Source organism: Somniosus microcephalus, chromosome 10, assembly GCF_052327205.1.
Source record: "Somniosus microcephalus isolate GS21.2 chromosome 10, FLI_Smic_1.0, whole genome shotgun sequence".
NCBI lineage: Eukaryota > Metazoa > Chordata > Chondrichthyes > Squaliformes > Somniosidae > Somniosus > Somniosus microcephalus.
This window is the reverse complement of record NC_140996.1, coordinates 168122370-168139313: the sequence shown is the minus strand read 5'-3', so window position 1 is coordinate 168139313 and position 16944 is coordinate 168122370. Positions and strand designations below refer to the sequence as shown.

General features: G+C 41.4%; 1 protein-coding gene across 1 annotated transcript in view; it reads right to left on the bottom strand.

Moving 5' to 3' along the window:
• The window catches only part of LOC147111837 (putative ribonuclease ZC3H12C), a 100040-nt gene that overhangs the window by 12040 nt on the left and 71056 nt on the right, over nt 1-16944 (bottom strand). Inside the window, exons 2-5 of the mRNA XM_085999113.1 lie at nt 14003-14757; nt 5253-5392; nt 2845-3079; nt 2597-2703 (exon numbers count right to left, since the gene is read on the bottom strand). Coding sequence (XP_085855239.1) covers nt 2597-2703; nt 2845-3079; nt 5253-5392; nt 14003-14688 — 1168 coding nt within the window. The 5' untranslated portion in view covers nt 14689-14757. The remainder of the gene's footprint in view (nt 1-2596; nt 2704-2844; nt 3080-5252; nt 5393-14002; nt 14758-16944) is intronic.

Genomic DNA, 16944 nt, shown 5'->3' with positions numbered 1-16944 from the left:
TTAATCCATTACAATGATGTATTTTCTGGCCTTCACCCAGTATATAAGAAATAAGCTAAAATTGAATGATTCAAGTGGCAACATGAACTGTGACAGTGAAGCTTCAGTTCGTATCAGTCATTTGACTGAGGATTAGATTAATGCCTGGTTAATCGCTACTCTGCACTGTTTCAATTTTATGAAGTTGTCTTAGTTTGGTTTTGTCCATTTTGTGACAACATCCATCAGGGCAGACCCTAACTATGAATGCGTTCTACGCCATCAATGTAGAAGGACACGTACACAGACATTAAACAGCCAATGTTACTACAGGATTAAAATATTCTATACTTCAGTATTAGATCATTTGGTGTCCAGTGTACATTCATTTCTTGTATTTCTATATGTGGATCAAAATACTGATTTTCAGCAAAAACCAAACACCGAGTACGAGTTAGCTAATCGTTGTCTGAGAAGTGGTAGGGTGCTACAACTGGCATCAGCATCCCTCAGCAAGGGAGGCAGTATGGCCTGGCTCCCATTCCCAATTACTGTCCAGTGACCCTGCTGGAAAGAAAGACTTGCATTTATATAGCACCTTTCACAACCTCAGCCAATGAAGTACTTTTGAAGTGTAGTCGGTATTGTAATTTAGGAAACGTGACAGCCAAACTGACCTAGTTTCCAATCTTATTGCCAAGTTTCTCTTCAACTTCATTAGAAAGAGGGGCTTATATACTTGGGTCAGACTGTCTTTTAGGAGCTGTACGTTTGACATCAAACATACCCTCAGCTTTGGTATTAGATGGAACGCTGTTGCTCTTCACCAAGCCTCCTTTATTAGTGGTTTTCATTATTGAACTCGGTGCTAGTGCAAAGAATTCATCAGCCACAGAACGCTGAAGCTGTGTACCTTGTTCTGGATGGTAGTACTTACATTTATGGCCATAAGTGTACTTTTTTCCTGTTGAAAATGCAAAACTGGGGGCACAACAAGATCCCACAAACAGAAATGTGATAATGACCAGATAATCTGTTTTTAGTGATGTTGGTTGAGGGCTAAATATTGGCCAGGACACTGGGGAGAACTCCCAGGCTCCTCTTCAAAATAGTGCCATGGGATCTTTTGCGTCAACCTGAGAGGACAGATGGGGCTCGATTTAACGTCTCATCTGAAATACACCACCCCAGACAGTGCAGTACTGCACTGGGACTTGAACCCACAAACCTTCTGACTCAGGCGAGAGTGCTACCAACTGAGCCATGGCTGATAATAGGGGGAATTTTAACCTAAAAAACAGGGTGGGTTGGGGGCGTGGGAGTAGTTAAAAAGTGTTAAAAATGTGAATCCCGACCTGAATCTGCCTCCATCCCGCAGCCAGGAGGTGGGTCGTCTATTTAAATATTATATTGAGGCTGAAAACACTTATTTAACTTAAGCTCGTCGGGTTTCACAGGGTGTGCAAAACCTGCCAGCTAAAGCAAGGCAAAGACTGCTGCATCCAGGAGGTAATTGCCTTTACACTAACCTCCTGGATCCAGGGTCCCTACTTAATCCACCCCCCGCGATTGGAGACCCCCCAATGAGGCCTCCAATCACCACCACCCCCCACCCAGGTTACCAATTCCAACCCCCTATGCCCCCCAGGCCTCCGCTCAAATCCTCCAGCCGCCCCCCCGTACTGCTCCTAGCCCTCACCCCCCTGCACCCCCCCCCCCCCCCCCGGGCAGTCCAGTGATTGCAATGTTCTGGACATCCCCCAGCCTCCATGCTGGCCCCCAACAGCGATGTTCTGGAGCCACCCGTCCCCTCTGCTCCTCCGGCCGGCTTGCAATGTTCTGGAAACCAACCCCGCCCCCCCGTGCTGGTCCCGGCCCGCGATCGCAATGTTCTGGGCCCCCCCCCCCCCAGTCTTTTCAGCCCCCGCCGACCCTGGCCCCCATGCAATCCCTCCCTCCTCTGTGCGCCCTAATGCTGCAGGCAATACTCGCCCGGAGCCAGCCTCTCAATCTGGCTGGCTGTGGGTGGGAAACAGAGGCTTCCCATTCAAATCAGGCCTTGTTAAATTCAGCTAGGCCTGCGGGAAACCCGTTCTCTCTGGAGCACGTCCACCCCCAACCCGCTTTCCCTATTAAAATTCAGGCTGATGTGTAGGATATAGTGAAGGACAAGCTCAGGTTTGGCTGTGGTGTATTTTTTGACTTGTGGGCTAAGTAAAATGGTATGGCAGCAGGCACCCATTCTATATCCATATGGTGCCTTTAGACGCATCTGAAATACAAGGTTGAATTGATAAATATCTTATGTGCCTTCAAAGTGGTATTAGTGATTAGAAGCAGTTCTTACACCTCCTTATGTAATAAGGTTTACAGTCTTCCTTACAGTCAAGGCTCATCACATCAAAGTGCACTTTTAGTTTGTAACATGTTAGCAAGTCTTCAGGCAGTAGTCAAACTACAAAGAATACATACAAGAAACTTGCACAGCTACCCTACTGAGTTTGTATTGTGAAGGGGTGCCACCTCTCTACTTTGGAAAATACTACTGAAATGTTTTGGTGCAGCTGAAATTCGAGAGTATTATAAACAGGGTTTTTATATTTCAAGATCAGTTTACCATATGGACATGGCTGCTTTTTATGTTCTGGTACAACAGGTCGCTTCCTTAGAAAGTTATCCAAGCTAGGCCCATGGCGACCCAGAGGATCATCAGGTGGCATAAATCTGAAATTAAACAAAAGTACATAAATACTATACACATGACAATCATCAAGTGATACTACATTGATGATAACGTTTTGGATGCCCGCTAATATAACTTTTAGAATGAATTTGAATGTAAAACGCAACAATCTGAATACTCACTTGTCATTAACAAAAGAATACATAAGTAATCTCTCATCTATGAATTTTTTCCATTCAGGCTTTTCATTTTGCAAATCCCTGTAGTTATCATTTGATACAATGATACCATCTGACTCGTAAGCCAATTTCACTATGAAGCGATCGTCATAGCAAACCACTCTTCGCCCTTGCACACGACGGGATGGTGTGAAGACTAGGATTTTATCCTTTTCCAACTTGCGCAGGATTTCTTGATCTGTGAAAATAAAATTGCTTTACATTTAATAATTGCTACACCATTATCTGGATATCTGAAATACAATTTCTAGCTTCAAGGCATAATTTCCAAATTTGATAGTCATGAACTTTTGACATCATTTAGTTTCCCAGGTTTATGGAAGAAGACTTTAACCAACATTCTTTTGAGTTAGTAAAAACACTTGGATATCAGCTTAGGCATAGGTACGAGCCAGTAGTTATTTTGGGGGAAAAGGGATGAGAAGACAAAAAGGAAATTTAAAAAAAGGTTTACAGGCTGGATTTCATTTTAGAAGATTAGCCAAGACTTTCCTATATGGATGGAAACAAGGAATGTTAGTGAATAACATAGGAGTCTGGAGTATATGAGAAGGTAGTAACATGAGGGATTAAGCGGACATCTCTTATGGTTTATCAAACAGCACCTTAACCGAGAGGTAACTAAAAACAAAAGAAAAATCCTGCAGATGCTGGAAATCTGAAATCCAAACAGTAAATGCTGGAAACACTCAGCAGGTCCTGCAGCACCTGTGGAGCTAGAAACAGAGAAGTGTTCTAATGAAAGGTCATTGACCTGAAACATTAACTCCGTTTTTCTCTTCACAGATGCTGCCTGACCTGCTGAGTGTTTCCATCATTTTCTGTTTTTAACCTGAGATGTTACTGCCTTGAAACACATTACAGTGTGCATTACTCTTTATAATACAAACAATATAACAAGTTCTTAGCATTCTCGGTGTTTGGGTTAGCATTTCCCATGTGCCAATATGGGGGTGAATACCTATTAGACATTCAGTTCTTACTGAATGTGCATTATGTGATTAAGGCAAAAAAGTTGCATTAGTAAGCACTTGAAGAATTACCCTTCAGAAATTTGTCTTGAAATCATAAGAAGCTCCCTAAATCTATCAATAATCAAAACCTCACCAACAAACCAGTGTTTGGTTCTTTTCAACTGAAGCAATATGTGCTATGATAAATTGGTCAAGGCTGAATAATGCCCAAACATTCCAAATCAGAGTTAAAAGGAAGGTGGAAACAGGTGAATTTACAGTTCTTGAATCCAAGGAATTGCTCTGAACGGGACAACAGGCTGACATGATTGCTGCCCATCTGTGCTAATAAATAGGGTATCATCTTTAAGCAGCCTTATGTATTTGTTTTGGCAGGAGCAAGAGCATGGAAAGAATAAATGACAACAGGGCAGAGCTACAGGTAGTTACATTCAGAGGATTTGTTGTGTGCTCTGAAATTAAAAAGTATGTTTAGACTTAGAAAATAATTGCCTTTAAATAGGAAGACTTGCATACTTAGGTTCAGAAGGAAGCACAAAAAAGTTGCAGAGGCAATCAGAAAAACTACTTGAGCCGATAGATCTAAAATATTTTTTATTAAAAGTTGACAGAGCAGATATTGAGTAGAGGGGTATGGCTATTATATGGGAATCCAGTGCTATGCACTCAGTCAGATTTAAACATCCAAAGCCAAGGCTCAAGATCAAATCTTATTATTTCTCAGCAGATGGCATAAACTAAATTTTAAGAGTCTCAATGCTTTCCTCGGATATACTGAAGTGTCAAATATCACTAAACAACTGAAAGCGTATATAAACCTAGTGTTTGGTAATCCTAATTTAAAAGGTATCTGAACAACAACAACAACAATTAACCCATTTTATACTGGGGTAGAAGAGCTACTTTGAGTCGAGTTTTTATAGGTAGGGTTCCCATGTCTACCAACAGCAAAGCATCTTGGAGTATAAAATATTTTACAATCTTCTGAAAAGCTGCAGATGTGTAGATATAATCAACAGTATTATTTATCCTGGGCAATATTCAAAAGGAAAGATACACAACTCATTTAACACAGATTGGCTGCATTATCTTTTATAGGAAGATCACTAATGTGCTCTATTCCATAGACTTGCCACGGAGCAATAAAATGCTGGAAATTAATCTTTAAAAAAATCCACTTTTCAAGATTTTATCTCACCACATTACTACACTAAAACTCAAAAGAATTACATTTACAGGGTATATGAAAAGGTTCTTTAAACTTTAGGTCTAAAAAAATTGAAACTAGAGTCTATTCTGGTCCATCAACAGTAAGACCACTGGCAATGTTTAATTTATGTACCAATCCAAACCAACTGAGTAATTTCTACAGGTTACCCGTGATGAGGGCATCAGGCCTCGATTGTTCCTTTCTCCAGGCAGGCACAAACACAGTAATATCTTTATGGCCCCTTTCCAAAAACCAGTCCACTGCTAACATAATCCCTCGACAGGAGAACACTTCCTTGTTGCCATGACTGTAAGAAATAAATACATATCTTAAATCCATATACTGAACGGGATTATCGTTCCCAGTTAATACTCCTATAAATAAAAATCAGCAAACGGAGAATACCAGAAAAATGGAATTATTAAAAAAATTAGCCAAAAACATCCTTGCATCGTCAAAATTTTGAGCATAGTAGATAAATAAAGCATAGATAAAGCAACAAGCTTCATTGTGGAATTTAGTTTTAAGTTATGAAGACAGACTTAAACAATTGGTGAAAAGTTGATTGTCAGGAGAGGACAAAAGAGAAAAATCATAAAAATTACAGCATAGAAGGTGGCACCTGTGCCAGTGCTTGCTCTTCAATCAACTAATCTAACTTTTTTTTAAATATTAGTTTATGGGACGTGGTCGGCGCTGGCAACGCCAGCATTTATTGCTCATCCCTAATTGCCCTCGAGGAGGTGGTGGTGAGCCGCCTTCTTGAACCGCTGCAGTCCGAGTGGTGAAGGTACTCCCACAGTGCTGTTAGGGAGGGAGTTCCAGGATTTTGACCCAGCGATGATGAAGGATCGGCGATATACTTCTAAATCAGGATGGTGTGTGACTTGGATGGGAACATGGGAGGTGGTGTTGTTCCCATGCGCCTGCTGCCCTTGTCCTTCTAGGTGGAAGAGGTCGCAGGTTTGGGAGGTGTTGCCGAAGAAGCCTTGGTGAGTTGCTGCAGTGCATCTTATAGATGGTACACACTGCAGCCACAGTACGCCGGTGGTGGAGGGAGTGAATGTTTAAGGTGGTAGATGGGGTGCCAACCAAGTGGGCTGCTTTGTCCTGGATGGTGTCGAGCTGCACTCATCCAGGCAAGGGGAGAGTATTCAATCACACTCCCTACTTGTGCCTTGTAGATGGTGGAAAGGCTTTGGGGATTTAGGAGGTGAGACACTCGCCGCAGAATACCTAGCCTCTGATCTGTTCTTGTTGCCACAGTATTTATGTGGCTGGTCCAGTTAAGTTTCTGGTCAATAGTGACACCCCAGGATATTGACGGTGGGGGATTCAGCGATGGTAATACTGTTGAATGTCATGGGGAGGTGGTTCAACTCTCGCTTGTTGGAGATAGTCATTGCCTGGCACTTGTGGCACGAATGTTACCTACACTTTCTCTATTCTTTTATATTCCAACTCTCCTTTAATATCTGTCTCAATAGCCATAGTAAAACATGTGCTAACACTACTAAAAACATTTCTAACATCGCCCATTGTTTTTCTAGTGATAATCATGAGTCCATGCCCCAAGTTACTGATTCAACAACCAGTCAAAACGATCATTCGCTATTTATCCTATCAAAACGTTTCATAATCTTGGAAACCTTCTCTGCTTAACCTTTCGGTTCTAGTGGAAAAGACCCAATTTCTTTGAACATCTCTAAATAACTAGAACTTCTCATTCCTGATATTATTCCAGTGAATCTCAATTGTACCTTTTTCATGGCTCAAATATCCTTCCCGTAATAGGGTGCCCAGAAGCACATGCAATACTAAAACAGTGGCCTAACCAATGCCTTATACAAATTTACTACCATTTTCTATTATGACCCTATGCATAAAACCCAGAAATCCATGCCTTTTTAAAAATGGTTTCTTGCAGGTAGTGGGAAGCAGGTAGTAGTTTCCAACAAGGTTCAATTTTGGGGCCACTTCTGTTCACTAAGTATATCAATGATTTGAATATAGGCCTAGAGAGTGTGGTGCTGAAATTTGTAGATAATACTAATACAAGCGGAAGCTGCAAAGGAATATTGATGAGGAGAGAATGGGTCAAAAAGTGGCAGATGGAATTCAATGTCAGTAAGTTGGAGATGATTTTCGTAAAAAAATAACAGCAGTAATTATACTCTGAATGGGAGTAGGCTCTGCGCTGTGGAACAGCAGAGGGAGTTGGAGGTTCCGATTCACAGGGCATTAAAGGCAGTACCACAGGCTGATAAGGCTGCAAAAAAAAAGTTCTAGGTTTTATCACAAGAGGTATAGAATATAAAAGCCAAGAGGTAATGATGGACTTATTAGACTTCAGTGAGTGCTTTGTGCAGTACTGAGGTACGCGAGGGTGCAGAACAGATTCACTAAGATGCTGCCTGCTACAAGGAAATACAAATCCAAAGAGTTCAAAAATAGGGTCTTTTTTCCTATTAGAACAATGCAGATTATGGGCCAAAGTGGTAGAAGCACTTAAAATTATGAAATGTTGCTACAGGGTTGCTAGAAGTAGACCATCCAGTAGTTAATGAATCCAGAACAAGGAGCCGATTAAATGCAAGAGATTTAGAACACAGAGAAAAAAAAAGTCTTTACGCAAAGTTGCGAGGCTGTAGAATTCACTTCCAGGGTTAGTGGTTTAGGCAGAAACTGTGTCAACATTCAAGATTAGATTGGATAGGTGGATGATGAGAAAGGGATGAAGGAATATGGGAACAGGGTGGGCAAATGTGATTAGGACTATTTGCTCGCGTGGAGTGTAAACGCCGATGCGGACTTGTTGGGCTGAATGGCCTGTTAATGTATCCTCCCCTCTATCATTTGCTTCTTTTTAAACCCAACTTTATCCATGGAATCCCATCTCCCCCCCCCCAAGGAGCAATGTATTTAACCTGCACTTTATTCATCTCGTATTTAAAGAACCCATCACTGTTAGTCAGTTGCTTCATCTGCCATTTCTTCCAACCAATTAAATTAATCACAGCTAGTTCCTCTTTCATCTCACTGAAATTAGTTAAATTCCAGTGCAACACAATTACCTTGCATTCTTCTTTGTCTCTATTTTCAATCTGAACCTAATTAGGTTATAGTCACTATTTCTCAACTGTTCTCCCACTTTAAGGTTGCTGACCCGTCTTGCTTCATTACCCAAAATCAGATCGAATACCTCATCCTTCCTTGTTGTACATGCAACATACTAAGTTTTATTGAAGATGCTCAGATGGAGTACAAAGTTAATTGTCCTAGTTGCATTTTAGAAACTAGTCCACAAACTCATCTTATCCCAATCTACCTCAGGATAGTTAAAGTTGCCCATAATTACAACTCTTACTACTGCTAACCTCTTTAAATTGCCAACAAATCTCTCACATAATTTATTTCCCACTGTTCAGTGGCTTATAATGCAATCCCAATAATGGCAACAGATCCCTTATTAACTCAACCCAGACAAGACTATATCTGAACACCATCACTAAAAACTTCTCTTCTATGGTTGTAATCATACACAATTAGTAAGGACACTCTTCATCCCTTTTATTCTTCTCCATCTATCCTGAAAATTTTACAGCCAGAATATTTATTTCCCAGTCTCACCCCCCTTTTATTCTTCTCCATCTATCCTGAAAATTTTACAGCCAGAATATTTATTTCCCAGTCTCACCCCCAGCGAAAGCCTAATTTCCACCAAAGTTCCATCATTTGTCTCTATTCTAATCCGTGCCTCTAGCTCCCTGACTATTTATAATGCTCTGGACAATCACATATAAACACTGCAACCCCGACCCTTTATACGCCCAGTATTATTTTCCCTTCTATTTTTCTTTCCTTGACCATTCATAACCTTTCTTATCTGCCCTACTATTGTAAACCATTTCCCCCTTTTTTATATCTATTCTTCATCTTGTCCCCCAAATACTCTATCCCTCATTCCTGCTCTATTTACCCTCCTGCGAGCACATTGGTACGGGCTTAGAAGCCCAAACTGTATGCAGAGCTTCCCTGTCCCAGATCCCATCTCCCACGCTATGTTTTGATACATTTAATCTGCTTTTCCCCAAATGGCCTAGCACGAGGCATTGGAAGTATTCCTAAAATCAATACATAGAATTACATAGCTACCGTTGAAGTGCTGATTTTAAATCCTCAATTCCTCAAACTCCCTTTGCAAGGCCTCCAGCCTGCTCTTTATGTCCTTGGTTCCAACCACATCTTTCCAGAATTTTCTCCATCCAGTTATGTCCCTTACCTTTGCAACTGGAAGGCAACAGTTCATAAGGGACTCCTGGCCACAACTGTAGAAAAAGGCATCTATTTGCCTTGCATCCCACCCTCAACAATCACTAGCATATTGCAAGAATTACAGAAAATAAAATAGCGGAGAATAGAACCTTTGCTTAATTTTACAAAAAAATCTAATTATACAAGTAGTAGGGGCCACTTTCAGCACAAAATGAATTCTCTTCACGAGTAGACTGTGATCTGGAGCAGGTGTGCGATCCCAATCTCAGCCGCGCGATCCCAATCTCAGCCGCACCAAGTCCCGTTCACCCATGACTCCTGTACTTGTTGAGAAACATTGGCTCCCGGTCCGGCAACGCCGTGATTTAAAACGTCTCATCCTGGTTTTCAAATCCCTCTATGGCCTTGCCCCTCCAGCACTATGACTCTCCGAGATCCAATTCTAGTCTCTTGCGCGTCCCCAATTTTCATCACTCCATTAGCAGCTGTGCCTTCTACTGTCTATGCCCTAAGCTCTGGGACTCCCTCCCCAAACATCTCCACTCCTTAAAACCTACCTCTTTGCCTTGTCCTAATATTTCTATGTGGCTCAGTGATGTGTTTGATCACCTCCATGTGAAGCACCTTGGGACGTTTTACTATATTAAAAAGGGATTATGCAAGTTGTTGTTGTTTAACAGCTAAAGTGGAGCTATGTTAAAACTGGTCAGTCCTTTTAAGGGCTCTGCTCTGGTACTCTGTGGGAAAGGGTTCTATTTAGGATTCTGTCTTTTTTCCCCCCCAAAGTCTGTATTTTGGGGATCAAATTCTGCTGCTGTCCATTCCTCTGCAAACCACAAATGAGTGGCCTTTATTAGGTATTTAATTTTCTCTCTTGCTTTTTCAAAACCCAGGATACATAGGAAGATAGTAGAAAACATGTTATAAAGAGGTGTATGTGGGCTTTACTGTAGTGGGGAGGGTTTAGGGTTGTTGGTCTAGAGTAGCATTGGGGCAAGGTTCCAGGATATGCTAAGGGGAAGTTGGGAGTTTTAGGATTACTGGGGAGATAAAATGAGTATTGGTTTACTGGGCGATTCCTGGGGTCTGTTAGTCATGGGGAAAGGTCCCAGGGTAATGCAGTACTTTGGCAGGGTGGTGGTCTTAGGATATAGAAGCAATGGATAGAGGTACCAGGGCCCATCAACACAGGGGAGAGGGTGATGGTGAGACATAGAACTCCAGGATGTGACAACACTGGTTTTAAGCATAAAATCCAGAGTTACCATATTTGCTGACAGACAGAAATCCTCTCAGTCAAGCAATAGTGAGAAAATCCTACCGACATAATACTGTAGTGGAAAATTGTGAACACTGCAGATTGTAGCATCTTCCTGAAGCTAATAGTGATTGATTAAAATATATACTTCGACTAGGTTGGACAGAAGCCGAGGCCCTGAAGTAACCAGTGTTGTCACATCCTGTTCAATGATGGTATTAAAAGACAATTTCGTATGTAAAGTTAAATATATCGTCATTGTGAAATAGTTCAAATTTTGAATGTTTTTATTTTGATGAAACCTTATTTTGCACATTAGACTTTTTAGTTACTATGGAAAAGCAAAAACAAAGTAGCTGGAATTATTTTTTGGGTAATAACAGAAAATGCTGGAAAAACTCAGCAGGCCAGGCAACATCCGTGGAGAGAAATTAGAGTCGACGTTTCGGGTCTAACCCTTTTTCAAAACTGGAAAGGAAATGAAATAGATCGAAAGGCAGGGCTGCGAGAGAACAAAAGAAGTGAAGAGACATTAAGAGGTATTCAAAACGAGACGAGATGGTGATAGGACTAGTGGAGACAAAAGACGGCTCAGATTAGGTGTGAAATGTTCTGGCAGAATGAGAGACAGCTGCCATGTGGGAGAGAGGGGGGAAAAAGGGGGGGGGGGGGGGGGAAAGGGAAAAACCAAAACAAAGGGGTGGATAAAAAATATAAGTAAAAATGTAATAGGGGCTGAGGTTATGATCTGAAATTGTTGAACTCGATATTGAGTCCGGAAGGCTGTAAAGTGCCTAATCGGAAGATGAGGTGCTGTTCCTCGAGTTTATGTTGAGCTTCCGTGGAACAATGCAAGAGGCCAAGGACGGTGAGGTCCGAGTGGGAATGGGGCGGTGAATTAAAATGACAGGCGACCGGAAGCTCGGGGTCACCCTTATGGACTGAGCGGAGGTGTTCCGCAAAGCGGTCACCCAATCTGCATTTGGTCTCCCCAATGTAGAGGAGACTGCATCGTGAGCAGCGAATACAGTATACTAAATTGCAAGAAGTACAAGTAAATCGCTGTTTCACCTGGAAGGGGTGTTTGGGGCCCTGGACAGTGGGAAGGGGGGGGGGGGGGGCGGGGGGAGGAAAGAGGTATAGGGGCAGGTGTTACATCTCCTGCGCTTGCACGGGAAGGTGCCAGGCGAAGGGGAAGGGGTGCTGGGGGTGATAGAGGAGTGGACTAGGGTGTCTCGGAGGGAGCGGTCCCTACGGAATGCTGAAAGGGGAGGGGAGGGGAAGATGCGTTTGGTGGTGGGATCATTAGTTTTGGGTGGTTTCATTAGCTAGCCTGAGTAATCTTCAGTTGTTACATTAAATTTGCATGTCATTCATGTCATGTGACTAACATACACTTAATAAATGCCAATATTTTTAGATGATGAAATATTTATTATTTCAAAGAATTCAAAAGTACAATTTTCTCACAGTTAAACTTGATAAGGTGCACTTTTAACGTTTTATTGGAACAGATCAATTCCATCATAAATGCCAGCCATCAGCATTTTGGGGGTCCAGCAGGTGCAGACAAAACTCAGCACAGACCAGGCCTTAAAATCATGGATGGGGTAGTGTCTCTGAACTGGGTCTGGAGGTGGGGGGGTGTCAGGGCGTGGAAAAGAGGGGGAAAATGCCTCTGTGAATTGGGGTGGGGTGGGGTGGGAAAGGGTTGGCCACAGATCACACCACACTATTTTTTACCTTTTCTTAAGATTAAAAATCTATCAATTGTGAAGAATAAAAAGTGCTCGAAATTAACCAGAAAGCATACTTTTAAATGTAAAATTTCAAAATTTTCCAGGGGGCAATGCCCCCCCCCCCCCCCCCCCCCAAGCAATATATCAGCAATTTTGTGATTTCAGCATTCGTATTTCTCCCTTCGGGCCATCATGTACTTATGTTTTTACTCCCCCAAAACAAATGAAAAAATGTTATAGTATAACTACAGTTTATGTTGTAAAGCTCATGTAACTACTTGTTTTCTCATGTCATAAGCTTATAGTCAAGTCTATTCTTTAAGTCTGATTTTTGAGAGTTGTGTCAGACTTTTTTTTGGAAGCGATTGGTCAGTTTTAGATAGTTATAGCGGTTAGCATATATGCAAAATTCTAAGTTCATTGTTGTTGCTTCAATCAAAAGCCTTGCCATTTAGGCAGCAGCACTGCTGTGTAAAAGCTTTGCAAGAGCATGGGATTTTGCAACAATTGTAGAATAAAGCTGGTTTTATGAATTTCATTTTCCATTGATGCACTTGATCACTACTTTTCATTGCCAAGTCAAATAAAATGTTTAAAATTTTATTGAAATGCTTTCCTCCCTTCAAAATCTAAGATCAGAAAAAGCATGCCTTGGAGACCTGAAAAAAAATTTACCAACAGGTATAAAATTCACAGTAATTTAGCAAAAACACTATTACAGTAATAAAATTACAAATCAGGAACCTCATTACTGAGACAAAAACAAAAACAATTTTATACACCAATTCTGCCAACACCTTTAACTACTTCCTCCACTATTTCGGTCTAGCCAACCTAAATCTTTTCTATTCCATACCATGTTTATAACTAGCATAATTAATTTTAAATTATTGAATTATCTTCTTTCTCTTGGCTCCCACTGTCCATTTGGTGAATAACTATGGGGAGGACAGGGAGCGGGGCGGTTGGGAAGGATTTTGATAGATAGAAAACAAAAGTCCCTAAAGATTAAAAAGAGAAAAATAGAGCACGACCGGAAAGCCATTAGAGCACAGACTGTCCTGGTCGCCTCACAAATGCAACCAATTCAATCTATAATGAATTTTTAAAAACATGAAGGGGCTGCCAACGAACATGTATAATTTATTGGCAGCCCACACAGAGGAAAAGCATACCTGCACAATTAAGTGCGGCCACAGTGTGCCAAGAGTTAAACTCAACACGACCGCAAGGCACTGTGCAAATTTTGTTTAAAACTGGAAAGACAGCGATACTATGAACTGCTTCAAAACACCTATTTGTGTAAGTAGTCAGTGCCAGGAGTCAAATAACAAGTTGCCCATTTCTATCTTCTAAGCTTTAATTTAACAATGAGAAGACTATCTGGTTGGAGGTACTTCAGTAATCATTATTGATATCATTATCGTGGAATGGCATGAAACATGCTTTTGTTGGTAGCTGGATGCTCTACTTCTCCTCTCCCCCCTCCTCACCATCACCCCTCATAATAAACCATATTTAGTATTAAACCAGTATGGGCAGGAAAACTCAAGCCTCTGTTTGGCAATTCAATGTCCTATTGCTAGAGCTAGTGGGCTACCAAAGTAGAGAGGGATAAAGGGAAACATACAATTTTCCCACTCACCTCATTGCCACATTACTGCCATCAATGACCACAGGTTTTAGATTATCACCATCATCCACCAATTCTTCTACAGGAGAATCAGACCTTTGAGAATCTGTTGAAGTTGTATCTCGTGGAGTCATAGTTCCAGGGTTACTTGTGCCACAGGAGGCATCGGAATCAAGTTTGTTCCCCAGCTTAACAAGTTCACCTAGTATATCATTAGGTAGGGCATCTGTTCCTAATTTGTTCAGGACAAGCTGTACTTGTTCTTCTGAATATCCTAATTTCAGTGCAAACTCCATTTTGGTTTGGTAGTCTTTGTCTTCATCAGTAGGTCTCAAATCTTCCTTTGGTTTTGTTTCAGCATCTATTTTAAAATCCTGTAGAACCTCATTGCATTTTAGTAGATTTGATTCCAAACCAGGTGACCTACAAAGCTGTCGGTGAGCTTTATTTATAGGATCAGTCTCTAACATGGCAATTCCCAACTGCTCCAATTCACTATCTGAACCAGAGCTGTCTGTGTCTTGCACTGCCCACTCCCCAACATTCTCTGTACTAGAGTACCCTTTATTCATTGCTGTTTTTTCCACCATTGACCAAGATGTAATCACGTTTAGCGGTTTGTTAGTGCTTTCCACATTGAGATGTAGTAGTCCCAGAACAGAGTTGTTCTCATGCACAGAGTGATCTTTCAAGCCCATGAATTTGTTGCATGTATGTGGAGTCAATCCAGGAGTTTTATGTGTTTGGACACACAACGGGCTGTATTTCTAGAAGGTGGAAAAAAAATTGGATTTCAAAATGATTGTTCATTACCTCTTTTTTAAAAAAAAGTAGAGCTAAACAAATCATTCAAATTAGACAAATCAAGAACAAGTTTTCTACAACAGTTGTTTCATTTTCTCATTACATTAGGTACCCTGATGCAGGAAATGTAGGGAGTGCAATTCCACTCCTATGCGCCAGCAGTGCAGGTGCATGCTAGTCACAGAGAGAGTAGAAAACCAGGATGTTTGCCGTTGCGCCCATTTTGAACCAGCCCTGGGCTTTTAAATGAAGCTGCACTTGGTGATCAGGAGGATGGCAGGAGGCTTGTGCTGCACCATGGCGCAAGTCTTATTGAGGAGAGTTACCTTGCCACCCTGGGAATTCAGATGCATTTCCCCATTGGTGCAAGCCACTGCTGTGCATCTTTAAAGGCTAGAGTGAAGCACACTCCTACAGGAGCACAGCAATTGGAAATAGCTTTAGAACTTTGTGGACAGACCTTTTGATGAGTTTAGTCCTAGTTTTTTGTTGTTGCTGTTTTTGTATCATCATTGCACCATTGTTTCTTTGAGTTGCACCCACCATTCTTTGTCTTATGCAGGCCCTCTTCCCTGTCCCCTGGACATGAGCAGTCTCCTACCTCATCTCAGCACAATATGCAGCTGAACGTGTCTAATTTCAAACGTTGCCATCAAGAGAGTGCAGATACTGCTTTAAGAAACTACACTCGGGAGTATTCCTGGCCTTCCCCAGGAAATTCTGCACTCCCAGTGCAAATCATGCACTATGTAAATAAGGGGATGGCAGAAAATCTGGAGAAATCGCTTCTGTGTGCTAGTTTAACAAAATAGTTACACTAGCCCTGCAAATACAGCCATAGCAGAATTTCAGACTTAAAGAGCATGTTTTGATACAATAGACATCAGTGGATGGAAAACTCTCAAGAATGTGCTTACATTCTAGTGAAACTCAGTGACAGAACTCCAAATGTATTAATTCACTCATCACACAACTGAACTAAACATTCAGTGTATTGAAACTTCACTCCATGTCTACTGACATTCTGAATACAATCCTTTCATTGTTCAGCCCACAAGAAAATAAGAAATGGGAGGAGTACGCCATTCCGCCCTTTGAGCCTGCTCCGCCATTCAATAAGATCATGTCTGATCTTCTACCCCAACTCCACCTTCCTGCACTATCCCCATATCCCTTGATTCTCCTAATATTAAAAAATCTATCAATCTGTCTTGAATATACTCAACGGCTTAGCATTCACAGCCCTCTGGGGGTAGAGAATTCCAAAGATTCACAACCCTTTGATTGAAGAAATTTCTCCTCATCTCAGTCCTAAATGGGTGACCCCCTATTCTGAGATTGTGACCCCTGGTTCTAGACTCCCCAGCCAGGGGAAACATCCTCCCAGCATCTATCCTGTCAAGCCCTGTAAGAATGTTATATGTTTCAATGAGATCACCGCTAATTCTTCTCAATTCTTGGGAATATAGGCCTCGTCTCCTCAATCTCTCCTCATAGTACAATCCCCCCATCCCAGGAATCAGTCTGGTGAAACTTCACCTATATAATTGCAGTAAGACTTCTTTACTCTTGTACTCCAATCCTTTTGCAATAAAGGCTAAGATACCATTTGCTTTCCTAATTGCTTGCTGTACCTGCATTTTAATTTTCAGTGATTCAGTAAATGAAATCATGGCCTTCAGTCAGAAAGCATTCTTGTCTGTTCATAGCGAGAAAATAATTTTTAGGGTACATTTATACTGCAGCTTCAACATCGCAAAGAGGTTTCTGCTTTGGACCTCCTTAGCAGTTTGTAAAACATACCCAAAGTTCCTTCCCGTGGTCTCAAAACATTGACATTTTAACAGCCTTCAGAAGAGCTTTGAATATACCCATAACCATGGATGCAGAGTTCTCTCCTGGGTGAGAGAATTTTAAATTAGAAGCAGGTAGTATAAAGGGTACAGCCTGGCTGGAACAATACTGCAGCTACCACTCTCAGGCCAGTAGCTACAGTATAATGCACCCTCAGTGCCCCTTATTAATGAGGGAGATTACAATTTTGTAACAGGAAACCTCATGATTAAAGTTTAGTTTAGCAAAGAATGTGAGCATCACATGACATTTCAAATCCATAATAGATGAGTTTCCAAAAGACCTCAAAAATCAGT